Consider the following 19,621-nt stretch of genomic DNA (forward strand, 5'->3'; position numbering starts at 1 on the left):
CTCAAGTATTGCCCATTGATTGTTTGTTTTGGGTTAACTTCTTATCGTTCGGTGATTGCCTTTATACCTGGGCATGTATATATAAAGGTTTTATTTTTTATTTCTAAATATAAAACTGATGTTATACCAACCAATTTCATTTTACTTCACTACGAACTTATTAACTTGTCAAAAAACAGCAGCGCGGTTAAAGGAAATATTTTCATAGTTTGGACAGAGTTCAGTTTTCCGCGAAATCAACACATTTTTAAAAAAGGTTATGCATTTATTCCCTTTAAATGAAACTTTATTCATTAATAAAACTAGACAATTTCTAATTTTGATAAGATATTTCAAAATTTAATAAAAAGTCGATAGTTTTACTTTTCATTGAAAAATCAGCAATATTGTATTTACTTATAGTTACACACACACGAATAAAATCTGTTATTTTTTTATATATTTAAATAAAAAAAATTGGTACTAGTGAACAGATATTAAAATAGACAGACAACAAAAATGATCAAAAACAAAATTTAAAAACCCTACTCCCACCCTAAGCTTTGAGTTGACAATGACATTTACTTTGCGCAACCCTGGTTGAGCTGAACTGCATCCCTGGTAAACCGCATCCAGGGCTGGGCAACAAAACAGCTGGCGCCACGCTTGTTAAAGTCCTCCCCAAAACAAACGAAGTAAAAGAAGAACGAAAAGCTTGTTTAGCTTTTACATTTCCAGCGTCTTGGCAGCGTCATGAAAATAATCCGCCGCCTGTTTTGTGGGTGGGATGGTTTGGGGGGGTGGTGACGTCGGCAGCAGCGGTGGTGGATGAGCTCATACGAAAGCGAAAAGAAACAAGTTTAGCTTTTTTGAATACGGACGACTGCAGCTTCAGTTTCAATTGAACGCGAATCGCCAGCGACGCCGGACCGTGCCAGCAAGAGCGAGAGCGGACAAGTGAAAAAGAGAGAAAGAGAGCCGCGAAACGAAAAACGAAAACGAAAATTGAAAATCGAAAAAAGTGTGTGACAAGTGTGAGTGTGTGTGTTAGAATTGTACTAGCTTGGTCTTTAGTATTGGCGTTATTGCTAGTAGCAGTGACTTCTTTGCCACTAATTGGTACCGACAAAAATAAAAAAAGGCTCTAGAGAGCGTGTTACGTGGCTTTTTTTTCAAACTCACATTTCATGCTGACCAGCTGAGCTGCTGGATACGCTTCTAGTAACACGCACACACATAGTTTCGAACTGCACTACTAAATGTTAAATTAAATTTATTTTTCGATTGAACCAAATAGCCCCAAAGACTGCAAAGAATCCCAAAATTGTAGTGCAAAAAAACGAAAGGGGCTCAAGCTCTTGAGCGGCTAAAACAAAATCAATAATTGGCCTGCGTCCGGCCCTTAGTGTGTGTGTGTGAAAGAGTGGGGGAGTTTGTACGTGTATTCGTGAAAACGACAATTAGAGCAATGCCTGCTGATTGAAAGAATAAAAGGGGGTAACAAATAAAGAAGAACCACAAAAGAAAAGAATTTTAATTTAGTGCAATAATTGAGTGATCAAAAGCCATGCAGCCCGCAACGCCCGGTACGCCCAGTAGTAATGCTCCATTAACGATCAATTCATCGAACACCCCTGCTGTCCCAGCCCCCGCTCCTGGCGCCAGCGGGGGGGCCAGCAGCACCCCCATACGCATAAACAGTGCTAAATCGCATGCAGGTGGAGGGGATACTCTTGCCCCCTCCACCCCCCACTCGCACTCCACTCCTGGAACACCGCAACAGCAACAACAATCGAGCAGTGTGCCCACCGGCGGTCACCTGCTGCAACTGCAGGCGCCCCTGCCCTCGGCTGGGGGCGGTGGCGGTGGTGGAGGCGCCCTGACCCCCTCTGGACTTTCCATGGGTGCATCGAATCAATCGCTGGGTGTTAGTGTTGGAGCCGCCAGCAGCGTCAGCGGGATCAGTATAACGCCACCAAATAGCGCGGGACTGCGTCAATCGACAGGTGAGTTTGGCCCCTTGAATCCCCCCTTTTACCCGCCCATCTCGTTGTCGTTCTCCTTCTCACTCTCTCAATGTCACTCACACTCTCTGTCCCGCTCTTCCACACTTTGCGATACGATCACTCACAATCGAATCTAATGCAAACGACTATCACCAGAACACAAACACTCACACAATTACGGTCAAAAAAAATAGCACAAAAGAACTCATTCATAATCGGTCAAATCAAGTACATTTTGCTGATTAATGAGTCGAATTTCCCCATAAGAGTTTTAAACTTAGATGTCTTACCATTTGCTATTTTTCTGCTTATGTTTGATATTGTTTCGCTGAAGTACGTCTAGAAAAAAAAAGTGAATTTCTAGATCTGAACTGAATTTGAACAGTTAATCTACAGAGCTTTTTCTAACACACAGTACAAATTTTTAGCCATTTTTATCTTATCTAATCTTGTATTAACTGAAGCATCATTCAATAAAGATACAAGCAATCAATGAATTGATTTATTCAGTTAGAATAAATATAATATATAATATCAGCAAACAAAGAAAGTATGTAGTTTTTATCAATTCTATAAGGCTATAAAAAAAATAAATTAAAAGATAAACACATTCTGATTAAGAGTTTTGTAGAGCTTTTGGTTTGACCGCATTTGTTCATTCGATCTGATTGTCTACTTCTGGTTTTCAGTTTTGATTTTCGTTTCCGTGTACTGTGTACTGTGTGCTTTGCTTGTTTTGATTTTGCTGCTGCTCACATTTCAAAATTCCTGTTCATTCATCAGCCGCTTGCCGGCTTATCCGTACCCCCATCCATCCGTAATCCCACTCGATCCCAGGGGCCACGCTATCGCTTAACACTCAGCTTTTGTTCGTCATTTAGCGCGCTTCCGCTCTGCGGACCCATTCATTCATGCGAGATTTAGTCGCTAGTGCTAATTGATTTACATACCAGTTGTTTGACTCTTTTGTCAGACTGGTTTGTTGCTAGGCTACTTGTTAGTCTGTATATTTTGGGGTGGCTTTTTGGGGCTATGTGAATGTCAATTTGGTTAACTGGCGCTTGCCATTTGCACCTGTGCGGAAACCCACGGCCAAGGTTTGTCAATTTCCATGTTTTACCAGTTGGGTCCTAGGTAATAGATCCCAAGGGGCGATGTTCATCTGCCAGTCCGTATCACTTAGCAGAGTAATTAAGTTCTTTGTGCCGATTATTGGAATAATTAAGTTAGCCCGCATTTGTTGGCAATCATAGGGAAATAACAGAATTTTCCCTAGAATTGATATAAGCGTATTTCGTTGAAATTTAGTAGTTTCCGAAATTTTTTGATAAAATTCCTTAAATATTATCAACCCATAGGGATGACATCACGTACTTTTAGCTCAGGAATTATTTTAGATATTCCCTTCACTTTCCAAGCGATTGCTTATGTCAAAAAAGGCAATATGCGACGTTGTGTCAGGCATTTAATTAAGTTTACTCGTTCTAACATGAGATCATACTTATGATGTTAAAATTAACGCTATGGCTAAACGTATCCTACGGTGTAGTGTAAGGCCTCACTAAACAATAGTATTTATTTTTGCTTTAAAATGACTTCTAATAAAGCAAACCAACATTTACACATGCAATCTAAATTAAGAAAGTTCCTAGCTTTTTAGTTGTTAGATAACGCTAGACATCAATTATTTCTGAGAAACTCTATTCATTTTTATCGATTTGCATATGAGTATTTTACTATGACTAAGTTCTCAGTAGCTCGGTTAAATTTTTAAGTAATTAAAGCTTTTGTGGCCTGTTAAATGTACCTGCAATTAGTGCGTTTTTAGTCGTTAGCTAAAATTTGTTCAAGTTGTCAATTTCATATTTTATGCGATTTATCGATTGGCATTCGAATTTTGGTTTTTATCGACCGGGACATGGGTACACTGTTAGTTGGGGGTTGCGATGGCTAGGTGGGTTACCTGGTAACAACATCGGTCTATGGGATTTTGCACACGCACCATTTGCTTTGATGTCATTGTGGTTGTTTACTGTTGTTTATTGCGTGCAACTGTCATTAATTTTTTCCGCATGCTGTATTACTTTATAGCCCAAATATATATACATATCTGAAAACTATCTCCAAACATACATTTAAAAATTGGTGTAAATAAGGGTGGACCTTTATGTGTTTAGACTATATAAAATCAAGGTTAAGGTTAAAGGTTTAAGCATTGGTTAAATAAACTTACTTGACGGTTCTTTTATCAAACCATAATTTGTTAATCCCTAGCAACTAGTATTTGTTGCTCTGACACCCACTTTATTATAAAGTTTTGCCCGCCGCTAGCTTATTTACTTTCTTTGTTAGGTATTTTAAGTTTCTCGTACACCCAAGGTCCACCCTACTGCACCCTAAATTGCATATATACGCAATTAGCTGACACAAGCACTCACACTTTTACCCACCTTCCAGTCCAACGCGACTTTATAATTACTATTGTAGTCGCCTCGTCTTTTGCTGTTTATTTTTGTTGTCCGGGGCGGTTGGCACAGTGGGCGCGATTAAACAGTATCCGCATGGAAAGGTGTGCGAAAAACCGTATGTCATAAATGTTTGGAAGAACGAACACCTGCCAAACAGGTAAAAACCCCACCACCCTACTCAACTATTCCGCTCTAGGTATTCTATGGCACATTGAATTGTTAATGTGCAAATGGGGAAACTGCGTACAAAAAAAATAGAAGAAAAATCGATGCATGACTGCAATTTGTGTGATGTCTTCGTTTTTGGGCTAGTCAGAGCTTAAGTGATTGATTTCTTTGTAGGATATGGCATTTCTATTTGTTATTAATGCTAAAATAGGGCGAATTAAAAGTATTTGTAGTAACAGTAAAAGTTTATTTAAAATTATAGACCAAGATCAAAGATTAAAAACAATTTTATAACTCAAGCTTGTCTTTTAAATAAGCAGTTCATTTTACAAGTTGTCATTTCTAAAGATGAAAAAAAAATTAAATAAAAACTTATCTCTTAGTTTAAATCTGGGATGATAGAGAGTTTAAAAAAAAAAAAAAAGATTTTGTTTTCACCAACATTTTCTGCAGTCCCCAAAGTTTAAGTGAGCTACAAAAAGCAGATAGAAAGAAAGGATGAGTAGTAGGTCAGCTGAAAATGGCCTTCCTTTTCAAAAGGTCAAAAGTGAGCTAGGGAAAGTAGACGAGATATGCAACTTAGACCGAGAATTGAAATCCACCAAATATGGCTTTGCTATGATTCCATATTTTTAAAATAAAAACATTAAACAGGTTTACCTATATCTAATATTAATTATTAATTAACATTCGTTAAAGAAATCCTATAAATGTTTGTGGTATAGAGCTGATATTATATTTTTTTCCATGTGTACTAAAGAATTCAGCCGACTAATGCATTTTCATCTGCATTTGCATACTGAACGAATCACTAGATTGTCTCCGTTCCTCTCCGAAAATTGTGTAAATGTGTGTGAGTGTGTGTGTGGGTGTGTAATTCGATGAATATTTTATAGTATGCTTTTGGGCAAATTACCGTGTAATAAATAAAACATTAGATCAAGGGCTAGGACGGCAAAGGGTAATAGTTGAGAGTTATTTTGTGTTGATCTCGGGCACATTTTGAGAGAAGTTTATATATGAAGTCTTTATATAGGTCACATGTACAGTGACCGACCTCACACCATAAAGTGTTTCTCCAATGACCCCAAACACACGCGCTCGAACTGAGGGCCAACTAAATTGTAATTGGATTACGTAAAAAAGAAGCAACAAAATAAACTTGGTTGTGGGTTCGTTGAGGTTGGGGGTCACTTAGAGCGGCGCCAATTCAGTGGCCAAATATGACGTCATTTTTGGACAAGCCCAGCGGGTAACTCAGAATTGCACTTTCAGTGCTGCACATTCTTGCATCAGATGGCATCCTTTGACCGGGAATTTACTGCGCTGCCACACGCAAAGGGGAGTGTTGCTGGACCCTGGCCCTAATTTTTCACAAAAGGAAAGGACACTGTCAAAAAAACATTTATTGTTAATTACATTTTAAAAGTATTAATTCTAAGGAGACAAAATTATACAGTTGCATATAGCTTTTAGTGTATATTGACTTGTACAATTTTATTTTACTGTCGCAAATAATATTCAAAATATAAAGTACTTTTAAAACTTTTGTTTTGATGTTTATTTTGCATTAGGGTTCAATTTAAAAATCACATGTTCCACAAAAGATTTAATACTATTTCCCCAAGCGCATGGCCAATATGTGGGTAACGACTCTGAGCTGAACTCTGAACTATTCGAACTACGGAGGCGTGTTCTAATTGCGTAAATTGATTGCCTGCAAGGCGCTGGCGCTTTATTTAAAATCAATCAGGGCACTCCATTGTCTCTTCGAACCTATCGGCTATCCGCATCAGCATCGCCATCGCCATCGCCAACGCAATCTTAATTGCCACCAGCCAGGCGGGCGCCTCCTTCAGCTGCGTGCTGAGCTTCCATGTCCGATGGCAGACAATTAAGGCCGTAATGGTAATGGATGTGCTCGCAGGCGTTGCGTCGAGGCTTCCTCACGCTAGATTGGATTAAGTGGCTTAAGGCTTAGTCCTGTCAAGGATTTCCCACTCCCAACTATAATACAATGAACTTAACTTTATGGTTTCAACAATATTGCTTAACTTATTTCTTTGAATAGCTTGCATAGAAATAGTAATAGTAATAAATACCCTACTGTTTAACCAATTTTGTGTGTTTATATATTTTTGTTTAAATTATCCTAATTTTATAATAATTTTATGCTACTTACATTTTTGGATTTGTAGGACTATTGGTATGGAATTCTGTGTGTTTCATGTGTTTTTGTGTCCGTTTTGTTGTAGTAATAACATAAATGTGAAAGTTTGTAGGTGTGTATGTGTCGTGCGTATTCCTAAAACTGTCTGTACCAGTGACCTAAAATCTTTATGCCTAAAATCCTATATAACATATCAATATACATACTGCTCGCTTTCTCTTTCTCCCCCGTATATATATTTATGTGCTGCTAACAACTCCCCAGTATTCGATTTCAAATTCAAAAGGCGACCTTCGCTAAAAGTGCTTATGACCAAACTTCCGTCCACGGACAGTTTGAGCAACAGTCCGGCGCCATCATCGCCAGGTGAAGTTCCAAAAAAAAATAAATGAAAATTTCAGCACAGTTGAACAAACGTAGTTCATCACTTAATCGATCATAAAATGCCATTAACATTCCTCTACTTTATAATCTCTTATATTTTATCATTCTATTTTAATATCATAAACTGATATTTTCGTTCAGCGCAATTCCAAAATCTTCATTGATCATTCAATTGATTATTCAATTTTTATTTAGCTTTTCTTTCATTTCGATCCGCATGTTAATGATTATGTCCAGCGCCCGTACTGCACACAAAATATATTAATTATAGATTGCCACTTTCGATCAGTTATTGGGTTATACAACATCCGCAGCACTTCTCCATTCATCATCGCAAATAAGAAAATTATTTTGACTTACTCGATCGGCACGATCCTGAACACAATCATCATTTAGCCAACTTGAGGTTTGAAATTTTGGCATTAGCTATGCTTTTAGTTACACAATCAGCTCGTTCGTAATGTTCATGATTATCACCTGATCCGCACACTAAATAGAACCTGGCTAAAGGCGCATTTGTATGCATTTCCTATATGGCAACACGCCCCACCCAAGAAATCCCCTTTGCCACCCAGCCATGCGTTCCAAATTTGGTGTGACGCATTCCGCCTTTTATTTATGTGTTGAGCTTTTGTTGCGCTTTTTGTGCTATTGTTTTTTGGCGCATTATTATCAAACGATTTTGCGATTGTTCGGTGCGAGAGTATTAATAATAATACTTAAAGTGCCCTGCCACTCAACTTCTGCCCGATGTGGCTGAGGATCCTGGATAATTGCTTGCCATGGCAATCATATCTTATCACCGCATTTATGACACTCATAAGCGTTTTACAGCCTGAAAGTTTCTGCACCTTGATAAGACATAATTAGGACATATACATATAAAAGCACCACAATCGGTTTGTACGTAATGAAAAAGTCAAGGATTTTCCCTACGGTTTTAGAGAAGTCAATGACTCATCCGTGTTGTGCAAGATTTATTTGACCTGAGTTACCATCAATATGCCAAATACAATGCTCTCAGTCGGTTTAACACTTTCCTTTATCTACAGCTCCACATGGCTGATAAGGTTCACAGTCATGTTCTGATTTCAGTGATGAGTAATGGCCAACATTTAGATATCAACTATGCACACCTGACTTTTTTTTTATCTTCTTCTTCTTACGGCCTACAAAACATTAACAGGTGTGAAGTTATTTCTATCTATGGTTGGCCTAAGCGAATATTAAATGTTGCATTTAAAGAGGCTTATCTGACTGACATAATTGTGATATATTTACCAGGTGCTTCTTTGGACTTTGCAACATTCATATGTTGTTAATCGAACATTGTCCAAACATGAAAGTACAAACACAAACAGTTAATGAAGGTCCCCATAACTATTATCTTAACAAGATCCATAAATGTTTTATAACTTTTTGAAATTTTTAAGACTTGAAAGAAATATGTTGTGCCTTGATAAATTTTAGTCTGTTGAAAAGGGTGCTGATGTAATTACAATAAAATTTAGAAAAATATCAATTCAACACGAAAATTAAATCTCTGTGTTGGGGTAGGTTCGGATTAAGTTATCGTGAGCAAACATAAAAATTTCGCCGTTTAAAGGGGCTACTTCTACTTACTTTCAACCATCTGTCTTGAAGATGAGATCATATATCAGTAAGACTTGCTAATTACCTCATAGATTTTGCCGGCAGTTGTTTTCCGCTCTCCCGTTAGTGGGTTTAATTTCAAGAGAGCGCAGTCAGCGTTGATATCGTTATCTGGGCAGAAAAAGCACACAAAGTATCTACGTATCTACGTATCCACGCATGAGTATAACAAACTTGCTGACAGAATCAACGACTGAGGCGGGCCACAGAGATGATCCTCTCACTTTGAGATATTTGGCTTTGCAAATATTTTCTATATCTTTTTCATTTGTTTGTCAAAAATATGACGAAAGCCAGATAATTGTTGTAGTTGGCGCGGCTGTGCCTCTGCTGCTGCGCTGCCACGGTGCTTTTGTCATTTGCCGCTGGTGCTTTTGTTGTGTTTTTGTGCTTTGTGCGCGCGTTTCGGGCAGACTCAATATATCTCAATCAGTCGGCGAGCGGCCAGCGGACGAGCGGCAGGCAGAAAATTGAAAAGCAGAAAGAAAAACAAGAAAATATAAATGAATAAATAAAAAAACCAAGCAGAGGTCGGCGTCTCTGAATCGGTTCTCGCATCACGCATACGCCATGTAGTGCCGCCCTGTAAAACGTGAATGAGCGAAACACAACAAAATATGCAAAAATAAAAAGAAAAACAAATTCGAAACGCAGTTTGGAGCGGTGTCTGGTCATGAATCTCCTTCAAAGCAAGTGACAATTATTAAACCCATAATTCGAAGGAAATTATAATTAATTCATTGAGTTTTCTTTTTCTCCGCTATGTGTGGTTTTGCATATTAAGTGAGACTGGCTCTTTTGGGAGGCTTTTATTTTTAGCCGAGCCATAAAAATAATTAATAAGAATGCGAAAGACACGAGGGCAGCGGCAGTTGGCCGATGATTAAAGTGCAAGTGCGACACACTTGACAATGTACGAGAGATCTCGAGATCTCGAGACCTCAAGACCCAGAGAATCTTTTTCGCGATGGGTTTGTGCTGTGCTGTGCTGTGCTGTGTGTGTGTGTGTGCCTGTGTATCTAGCGAAATTAAATAAAACATATTTGTAAAATAAATAAACCGCTGACCCTCGGACCTCCCTGCCCCTCGACCATCGCACCTTGAAACATTGTCGGTGCGAGTTTACCTTCTCTTGTTGTAGTTCTTTCTTTATATTTCGAATTTTTCGCGCTCCTCCCACTGTTGTGTTTTTGTTTGGACTCGTTTTTTTTGATCGTGAATAGGCGATGGAAAAGTTTCCAAAAACAAAAAGGGACCTACTATTTCATTGCTAGATCGATTAGAAACTTCTCGGAATTCAAATCATCATGTTTTCCATAAACATCACACACCCAACTCCCATGATACTTAGTTCATAAACAAAAACAAAACTATGATTTTTCGTATTACAGGAATCGCCAATTGGGCCTCAGACAGTCGGGATGGCAATCTGGCAGATAAGGCAAGTAAACCCACACGCAAACCTAACTTTAATTTTGATTTGTTGAACCGAACATTAAATCTGCGTTATTTATGGGGAGGGCAGAGATAAGAGCCGCCACGGTTCGTTGTTGTCTAATTTAGTTATAATCGATGTGCTGGCGGTGTGATAAAAAGTAATAAATATAGGTCTGCGCTCGGAACACACCACGTGTCACATTCCGCCACTAAAGTGACAAATTTTTTCACTTTTATCCGGCAGCTAAGCAAATTATAAATGCTAATTAGATTAACAGTGCGCATCGAGTTTTGCCTTAGAAAATTAAAAGCTTACTAGACAATTGCTGCCGAACATTTGACGTAACCGCTGGCAAAAATTTGTCCCAAAAACACCAAACAAAATTATTACGAAATACATCAATGTATTTTAAGTATTTACATATTTTTCACTGTTGCAATGGGAAAAAGGTTTACTGCTAGCAATGTATTAAATACTTGAACTTTGTTTAATCCATTTGTTTTTTTGGTTGCCAACAGTCAGCTGCTGATGCCGCAAAGCTTAACAGAAAAGAGTCATACAAGGCCCAAAGGAAGAACTACAGGAGGGAGAAGAAGCGAGTGGCCAGCGAGCTGATGAATTCGCTGCAAGATCCGGCGGTTATAGTGCTGGCAGATTGGCTTAAGGTTAGCTTTAAATGTTTATTATTTTTTATATTATTATATTATTATTTTTATATTTTATTAATTGATGTATCCCTTAGGTTCGAGGAACTCTCAAGTCCTGGACGAAACTCTGGTGTGTGCTGAAGCCTGGCCTGCTGCTCATTTACAAGAGTCAAAAGACCAAGAGCAGCCACTGGGTGGGCACGGTGATGCTCACCTCGTGCCAGGTGATCGAGCGGCCCAGCAAAAAGGATGGCTTCTGCTTCAAACTCTTCCATCCCCTGGAGCAGTCCATTTGGGCGCCGCGAGGACCTGACAAGGAAACCATTGGTAAATTTAGTTGAAATTATAACTATTCTGGTTTTTGCAACAACAGAATGAAGGGTTTGATACTGCTCAATATTAAATATATTTTTTAATTGTGTATCAAAGCACTTAACTAAGTTTTGTAGTTCCTTATCAAGTTAATTATCTTTATAATACTATAATAAGCTTATTTTTTTATCCGATTTATTATTTAAAAATATAATTTAAAGTATTTCTCATTATTAAATTGTAATCTCTTTAATGACCTATTTAACTATTTCCCCAAGGTGCCGTTGTCCAACCGTTGCCAACCGCTTACCTGATCTTTCGAGCTCCCAGCCAGGCGGCCGGCAAGTGTTGGATGGATGCCCTGGAGCTGTCCCTGAGATGCTCGGCCCTGCTGCTGCGTACCAACAGCAGCACGGGAACGGCTCCGTCGTCCAGCTATGTGGGTGAACCGCTGCCCGTCTCGCATGAGACGCAATGGTCGGAGGCGGACTACGAGAAGCATTTCAACGATCAAGGTAAGTGGGCGCAGTTCCTGGCACTGCCGTCGTCCGAGCTGGAGACCACGCGCTCCGAGACCAGCCTGTCCGCCTCGCGGGCACCCACTCCACTGCTGCAGCAGCTCTACAGCAGCGCCGTTAGCAACTGGGAGCGCACCAAGCGGCTGCCGCGTTTCGGTCATCAGTCAGAGCAGCGAAAGACCTCGTACAGCGATGCCTCCAGCGTGGAGCAGGGCATGGGTATGGGCGCGTTGATGGGCATGGTTCAGGGTAAGCGACGCCACTTGAGCCCAATGAGCAAGTCCATGTCCCTGGGAGCCACCCTGTGCCACAGCAGCTCCAGCGACGAGGATGACAACGACTACGATCACTGTCAGACGGGCTTGCGGCCCGTGAGCGCTCCGCCCGATTGCCTAGTGCTGCCGCGCTTTCATCTGAACGTCAAGGGTGAAAAAGCCCCCTCCTTGCTGTCGTTTTAGTTGGTTCATTAACATGTTGTGGGAAATTGAATTGGAAGACATTTGTATTATTATTTTTTTTTTATTGCAACAAGATATGATTTTGACAATATTAACATTTATTCTGACATTTTGATGAGACACTTTAGAGTAATCCAAAATATGGGGTCACATTGCTTAAACAACCAAGAAACATTTAATTACAAATATTAAAACTAAATATAATTTTATATATCAATTTTCTCTTATCGAACAAAAGCCTGATGTGCGTACTAAGTTTTAAATCTCAAACTTCGCTTAAAAACTCTTCCAAATTGTTTTCCCTCCAAGTTAGCTAGTGATAATTAGACGTCATAGTAGCCGTGGAATTAATTGTTCAAAATTCGTGTTTTGTATTCTCACCGCCTGGCATAGGGAGCCCAATTTTTCGACAATTCGCTCTACACATACATATGGTTAATCTTAGTGCTACAGTTCATTCACAGTATTCTGCTTTTGAGCGCGAGCGACAGGTGGACAAAAGTCCTCTGATCTTCGCCAGACTCAGGCTGCTAGAGAAATGTCTGTGATTTGCAAACTGTTTTTGACAGTCTCATCTCATCGGCTTGGATGTCTTTTCAGATCTGGACGCGGATAGCCAGAATGAAGCACCCAATGCCGTCATGTCTGGTCTGGAGTCAGAATCTGAGTCGGATGCGGCAGAGCCGGCGCAGGATGATGCCGTCGAGCAGCAGTGCGAGGAGACCTCGTATGTGCCTATCACCGAGGAGGAGTTTGGCGAGGCAAGCCATGGCGTTACTTCAATTGGTCCCCAACTAAACGATGGTCTTATATCTACTTCCAGCAAGGGGAGCAGGTAGAGGAGTTGGCAGAGGAGAACAAGAGCCTAATTTGGTGCATTGTCAAGCAGGTGCGACCGGGGATGGATCTGAGCAAGGTAGTGCTGCCCACGTTTATCCTGGAGCCGCGCTCATTCCTGGACAAGCTTTCCGACTCGTACTACCATGCGGACTTGCTCTCCAAGTGGGTGCTACTTGATAACCCTTACATCTCCTTACAACTTATTAGTTATCTCTTTTCGATCGCAGGGCCGTGCAGGAGGATGATGCATTCACGCGCATGAAGCTAGTTGTGCAGTGGTATCTGTCCAGCTTCTACAAGAAGCCCAAGGGCTTGAAGAAACCTTACAATCCGATTCTGGGCGAGCGGTTCCGGTGCTTCTGGCAGCATCCCAGCGGCAGCCGAACCTTCTACATTGCGGAGCAGGTCTCACACCATCCGCCCGTGTCGGCCTTCTACGTGACGAACCGCGAGGACGGCTTCAGCATCACCTGCTCCATCCTGGCGAAATCGAAGTTCTACGGCAACAGCACTTCGGCGGTGCTCGAGGGCGCTGCCACGATGACGTTGCTGCCGCGTGGTGAGTGCTACACGGCGAACTCGCCGTACGCCCACTGCAAGGGCATCCTGATGGGCACGCTCTCCATGGAGCTGGGCGGCAAGATAAACATCGAGTGCGAGAACACCGGTTACAGGACGGAGCTGGAGTTCAAGCTGAAGCCGTTCCTCGGCGGCGCCGATGCCACCAATGTGGTTGTGGGCAAGATCAAGCTGGGCAAGGAGACGCTGGCCACCATCAACGGCCACTGGGACAAGGAGTGTCGCGTGAAGGACTCCAAGACGGGCGAGGAATCGCTGCTGTTCAAGGTGGATGCCGAGACGCGTTCCAAGCGGCTCACGCGCCACATGGTGCCGCTGGAGTCGCAGGAGCCCAACGAATCGCAGCGCCTGTGGCAGCACGTGTCCGATGCGATTGCCCGCGAGGATCAGGTGGCCGCCACCGAGGAGAAGACCGTGCTGGAAGAGCGCCAGCGAGCGGAGGCAAAGGAGCGGGTCAGCACCGATTCCATCCACATGCCCGATCTCTTCGAGCTGGACAGCTACGGCCAGTGGCTGTACAAGTACGCCGATCTGCGGCCTTGGGACTCGCGCAACGATGTCCGCCAGTACGAGTGCCAGTTCAAGGTGCTCACCCAGACGCGACACAAGTCGGTGCCAATTGTCCACGGCGCCGAAATGATCCATCCCCTGCGCAGCTCCCTCGAGACGCTCTCCCGCACCCAAAGACAATCGCCGGCCGGACAGGCCATACAGCCGGGCTCCGCGGTGAGCAAGGCCAAGAACAAGAGCTTGGTGCTGGCACCGCGTGACACCAACTCCGACTCCAGTCAGTCGCCGCAGGGAGCGGTGAAGCGCAGTTCGTCCAGCGCCATTAAGCAGTGAGTAGATCATTGATGTTACATGACATTCCGAAACAGATCGTCGATAATCGAAATACGCCTGATTTCAGACTCGCATTGGCCGTGGACCAGGTGAACCGTGTGCTGGAGCTGCACACCAGACAGCTGAACGAGATCAGCCAGCGCCTGGAGCGCATGCAGTACTCGCCACCGTCTAGCAGCATGAACGTGCAGTCGCATCATTTTCTGGGCGGCGGCGTTTCGCAGTCGACGGTGTTCAAGTCGCTCGTCTACGCCCTTATCGGGCTGACCTTCAGCCTGATCCTGCGCTGGCTGTTCAAGTAGAGTGGCGGAGTCACTGTTGGTTTAGGCTTAAGCAAACTTTTGGTCAACCTCTAGATAACTTATATATATATATATATATGTGTGTACTCACCCTTAGTACAGACAACGTATGTATATGCTTTACTGAATTGTACATTTGGTCCTACTCAAATGCCTTTGCACGCTGCCAGAGATTTAAACCCCGACCGAGGCGCGTGGCTAGAACATCCGTTGTGAGAAATTCTAATCACGAACTATTTATAAGATTAAGTGTTTCTCGTATGTAAGTCCAAGTAACAATCCAAGTTTCTCCCTGAAGCAACGTCCATGTGCAAGTTTATTCCCCATGTATCCCTGGGAACTCTTTAGTCAAGTTAGGCCCTCTGGTTAGGTTAGGATGTCGGATATATATATATAAATATATATATATACATAAATATACACATACGTACGAGTAGATGCACCAGATTTCGTAAAAATTCCAATTTAACCGATGCTATTTGTTGGCAATTTTGGTTTTCCGTTTCCTTCTAAACACAATTATTAAATGACACGATTTAGGGTAAAAATGAAAGAAATACAATGCCCAAGAGATTATATATCCCTTAAACACCACTTGCACACAGTGCAACATACCGTAGAGATTTATCGCAAAAGTGCTTGCAATAATTACTTCTAGAATATCTCTTATACACGACTTGTTTTTCCTTTTCCCAAATTAAACCTGCATACCTAAAAATCTTAATAAATTTCCCTTTTTTCAAATCAATACAATTGTGTTTTCTTCCGATACTTTTGCCGATAAAATTACTTATTCTAGAATATCTCTTATACACGACCTGTTTTTCCTTTTCCCAAATTAAACCTGCATACCTAAAAATCTTAATAAATTTCCCTTTTTTCAAATCAATACAATTGTGTTTTCTTCCGATACTTTTGCCGATAAAATTACTTATTTAATTTAAAGGTCAAGGTAAAAAAAAAAAAAACAAAATTTCAAACTGTTTATCTCAAGTTGCGCTGATAAGCTGAACGGTAAAATTCGATTAAGCACCATGCTAATCGTTTTAATAGAAATATACATAAAAGGTTTTGTTTTGCATGTTTTATTGTTGTTTTAGCTTTTCGCTTCGCTTACATTTACAAGTAGTTTATATATATTTTTATATATACTATATATTCTCTACAACATTTACGATCGATCTCTGTCAATTCAATTTATAGCTGGTTTTACTCGATTTCTTTTATTTTCTCATCGATTCACTTAATTTAGGGACTCTTGTCTCTCCGTTTTCTAAGTTTTTGTTCTATAAGCGACCCGGTTTTCATTCCTTCGTTCATTAAATGTATTATTGATTATTTATGCGATCGCCTTTGCTCCGCTTGTAGTCATGTGAGTAGAAGATGCTGCTAAATATGCGCTAAGAGTACACTTATTTAAATAGTTGCTTTTTTCGATTCGGTTTGTTTCGCTTCCGATGACGCCTTATGTAAGTTTAGAGCGGGCGGGGATTACACACAGTATAGCAATAACTAGTTTTACTTTTAATTATTTTACTTTACTTTGCTGGCGGGCTTAACATTTAACACGACGAGGAAAGCTGAGAAGCCGATACTCGGAACTAATTGGTAAGGATCGAGGGGACTGGGGGCATGGGTGACAACAGTTGCAGTGGAGATAGATTTGGAGTGGATCGATTTGTTTCAGAAATATGCTTGGCTGCAGAAGCAATCTTTTTGACAATTCTAAACCACTTCGCCTGAGTGACGAAAATTTACCATAAAATAATAACGATTCCTCTTTATAAAACAAATTCCTTGTAAAGGAAATACTAATCTTGTATAGAAAGAAAATATTAAGGTTATTTTTTAGCTATGACCAAGTGATAATGTACTGAATTTGTTTGGCTTACAACAGAACAGGTGTAAAACATAAAAGACTTAGGTGTCGGTTTAATTTATTTTAAATTTTCGTATGTGTTACTTTTTCAAAACCAGGAATTATTCCTATGTATAATTTACAATATGGAGTTTTAAAAAGGGAAGAACATCAATGCTTGTAAAATATAAAAACTCTCTAGGCTAATCGGCTTAGAAGCATCTAAAGATACATTTTTGCAATGGCTCAAATCGACCCACTCAAGAATAGAATAAAGTTTAGGCTTAAACACCCTGTATCATATCATTCGTGGCTTATGCGAATACGGCTAGCCTTAATTTACAATTGGACACGCATGTGGATCAGCTCTCTACGATATAGTTACATACAATTGCGCTCTGCACAGCAGGTAAATAACACTTTCGAGTATATATTCAAATATAGTATTCATGTAATCGTATTCGTATGCCGTATATGCGATCTATAAGTGTATGTGCTATGTGGCATGCATATTGCACTATTCCTCAATGGCTGCTCGACTGGCTGGCTGGCTGGCTGGCTGCGGACCTGGATCGCGTCGCGATCTGGATCGGGATTGGGTCTAGCAGGTGTGCACCCTTAGGTGGTTCTGCAGCGTGCTCTTTTGCCGGAACTGTTTGGGGCAGTAGGAACAGTTGTAGGGCTTTTCGCCGGTGTGGATCTTCATGTGGTTGTTGAGCGTGGCCACCTGCCGGAAGTTGACCTCGCAGATCTTGCACTTGTACGGCTTCTCGCCGGTGTGCGTCTTGATGTGATTGACCAGAGTGCTCTGCTGCGAGAAGAACCGCTGGCAAACGCTGCAGCCGAACGGCCGGTCCGGATTGTCGCCCTTCAGCATGTTGATGTTGCCCACCACGGTCACGCGGCCCGGCGGTGACCCGCCCGTCTGGAAGTGCTCCACCTTAGTGTTGGCCGCCGCCGTGGCCACCACCGAGCTGACCGTGGTGCTGCCATCGAGGAAATGCAGTAGCGGATGGTGGTCCAGCTGGATGATGTTCGGCGTGCTGCCGTGCAGGTTGTTTGGCAGCAGCCCACTCGTCAGCTGCTGCGTTCCGGGCGCCAGGGGAGCGGGCATTGAGTGATCCACTGCAGGTTGGCGGTACGGAGTTGGCGTTGATTGGATGGTTTGTCGATGTGGGCATGCGTACAAGATTTAAATAAAAGCTTCGTTAGGGAAGAGCGTTAATAATCGATGCACACAGTGATAACAGAAAGCGGCTCATTGGTAGGGCGAACACACAAGCGGCTCACCTGTGGCTGTGACGGCGCCTCCGCCGCCTCCTGCTCCGCCGCCACCAGGCGCGATCTGGTGCGTGTGCGTCTTGAGGTGGTTGGTGAGGGTGCTCTGCTGGCGGAACTGCATGTGGCAGTAGGAACACGTGTACGGCTTGTCGCCCGTGTGGATCTTCTTGTGGTTGGCCAGCGTCGCCTGCTGACTGAAGGACTTGTCGCACGTCTCGCACTTGTACGGCTTGGGATCGATGTGGGTCCGTTCGTGGTTGTGCAGCGTGCTTAGCTGCGGGAAGCGGCGCTTGCAGACGCTGCACTGGAACGGCTTCACCAGCTCCTCGGCCGCCGGCGAGCTATAGCTGCCGGAGTACAGGGTCTTTGAGATTTGGACGCGCTGATGCTGCTGCTGGTAAACCTGGTGCATCTGCGACTTCCTGTGCTTGCCACTACCAGTTTGCGGCTGGTAGTTCAGCAGGGACGTCGGCGTGCTGGACTCCGCCGCTGTTACCCGGAAACGAATCGAGAAAGGGCAGTTAAATCGTTAGCTCCATCTGGATGGCGCGCCCACACACTCACCCTTGTGCGTCTTGATGTGATTGATCAAGGTGCTCTGCTGGCGGAAGTCCTTGGCGCAGATGTTGCAGGTGAACGGCTTCTCGCCGGTGTGGATCTTCACGTGGTTGGTCAGCGTCGAGATCTGGCGGAAGGCCTTGTCGCAGTGCTTGCACTTGTAGGGCCGCTCGTCCGTGTGGATCTTCATGTGGTTGCGTAACGTGGTCAGTTGCCGGAACTTGTTCTTGCACACGTGGCACTGCTTCTTCTTGCGCGGATCATCCACCACCACCTCCTCTTCGCTGATGACGCTCTGCACCTCCTGTTTCATGGGCGAGATGGGCGTGTGATTGCCGCCACCGCCGTTACCGCTATTCGCCGTGGTGGTAGAAATGTCCAGCAGGTGGACCAGCGGGTGCTGTGGATGGAGCATGGCCTGGTGGGTGGGATGTTGGATGGCCTGCACGGCAGTCAGTTGGTGCAGGGCAAAGGGGCTCTGCTGCAGGCTGGCCAGGGTGGTGGGCTGCTGCTGGCCGGAATTGGGACCCGGTCCGGAGCCACCATTGGCTCCGCCGCCATGTGAGGCTGGCAGCTGGTAGTGCTGATAGTTAGCCATGGCCGCCGTGGCGGCGGTCGCATGGTTCAGATGCATCTTATTCGAGATTGGATTCTAGCGCGGATCTATAGTCTGCCCATCGGCGTTATACAATGGCAGCCACCGACGAACTTCGGCCATTCCCTGCCCCGCCGCCGCCTCCTCCGCCACCACGCTCCTTGGGCCTTCTTTGACTATTGTTATTTTAGCCGTCTGGTTGCACTTCTGTGTACTTTTGCTGCTGCTGCTGCTTCTTCTTCTTCTTCTCCTCCTCTTCTTCCACACGCTGCTCCGCTTCCACGTAGCTCTTGGGGATGCTCGAATGCGCGCCCACTTTGTCGCGCACCGCCCACTGTTTGCTTTGCACCGCTTTCGCTAGATTTTAGGGCGCTTTCTCCGCCGTTTCTGCAATTTTTCCAGGCCACGCTCTTTTTGTATCCGTATCCTTATCAAAACAAAAATGACTGGCGTGGTTTACCAGGGATGGGCGAACGGCCAGAGCTGCACCCCCGCCGCACATCGACTAATCGGCCAACGGCCGACCAGGGCCGACAGCGAGAATATGCATATCGGTGGGTTGCC

At 43.2% G+C, this 19,621-nt stretch overlaps 2 protein-coding genes across 6 annotated transcripts; one reads left to right on the forward strand and one right to left on the reverse strand.

The window, feature by feature from the left end:
• The first annotated feature begins 791 nt into the window (after positions 1–791).
• On the forward strand, positions 792–15,654 carry LOC108136826 (oxysterol-binding protein-related protein 8). Of its 4 annotated transcripts, XM_017258237.2 has the most exons (10): positions 792–1,985; positions 7,056–7,157; positions 10,220–10,269; positions 10,785–10,931; positions 11,009–11,240; positions 11,504–11,740; positions 12,802–12,962; positions 13,025–13,203; positions 13,269–14,459; positions 14,531–15,654. In XM_017258237.2, the coding sequence occupies exons 1-10, from the start codon at positions 1,547–1,549 to the stop codon at positions 14,763–14,765; spliced, it is 2,973 nt and encodes a 990-aa protein (XP_017113726.1). In that variant the 5' UTR covers positions 792–1,546; the 3' UTR covers positions 14,766–15,654. The 4 variants fall into 4 exon arrangements, with proteins under 4 accessions (XP_017113726.1, XP_017113728.1, XP_017113729.1 ...); XM_017258239.2 differs by lacking the exon at positions 7,056–7,157 and having other exon boundaries at positions 793–1,985; XM_017258240.2 differs by lacking the exons at positions 792–1,985; positions 7,056–7,157 and adding an exon at positions 9,253–9,517.
• Positions 15,655–15,834: 180 nt separating this feature from the next.
• On the reverse strand, positions 15,835–19,562 carry LOC108136945 (zinc finger protein 501). 2 transcript variants are annotated; one of them, XM_017258425.2, is made up of 3 exons: positions 18,469–19,562; positions 17,914–18,393; positions 15,835–17,748 (listed from the first exon to the last, which is right to left on the reverse strand). In XM_017258425.2, the coding sequence occupies exons 1-3, from the start codon at positions 19,094–19,096 to the stop codon at positions 17,225–17,227; spliced, it is 1,632 nt and encodes a 543-aa protein (XP_017113914.1). In that variant the 5' UTR covers positions 19,097–19,562; the 3' UTR covers positions 15,835–17,224. The 2 variants fall into 2 exon arrangements, with proteins under 2 accessions (XP_017113914.1, XP_017113915.1); XM_017258426.2 differs by having other exon boundaries at positions 17,713–17,826.
• Between the last annotated feature and the right edge of the window lie 59 nt (positions 19,563–19,621).

Source organism: Drosophila elegans, unplaced genomic scaffold (genome assembly GCF_018152505.1).
Source record: "Drosophila elegans isolate 14027-0461.03 unplaced genomic scaffold, ASM1815250v1 contig_476, whole genome shotgun sequence".
Lineage (NCBI taxonomy): Eukaryota > Metazoa > Arthropoda > Insecta > Diptera > Drosophilidae > Drosophila > Drosophila elegans.

Bases quoted from the DNA above. Each gene is read 5' to 3' on its own strand.
- LOC108136826 (XM_017258237.2), top strand. From the start codon at position 1,547: ATGCAGCCCGCAACGCCCGGTACGCCCAGTAGTAATGCTCCATTAACG. The intron at 1,986-7,055 runs GTGAGTTTGGCC...ACAACTCCCCAG, and splicing joins GGGACTGCGTCAATCGACAG to TATTCGATTTCAAATTCAAA. The intron at 10,932-11,008 runs GTTAGCTTTAAA...TGTATCCCTTAG, and splicing joins TGCTGGCAGATTGGCTTAAG to GTTCGAGGAACTCTCAAGTC.
- LOC108136945 (XM_017258425.2), bottom strand. From the start codon at position 19,096: ATGCATCTGAACCATGCGACCGCCGCCACGGCGGCCATGGCTAACTAT. The intron at 18,394-18,468 runs GTGAGTGTGTGG...TCCGGGTAACAG, and splicing joins TCACATCAAGACGCACAAGG to CGGCGGAGTCCAGCACGCCG. The intron at 17,749-17,913 runs GTGAGCCGCTTG...GCCAACCTGCAG, and splicing joins AGGCGCCGTCACAGCCACAG to TGGATCACTCAATGCCCGCT.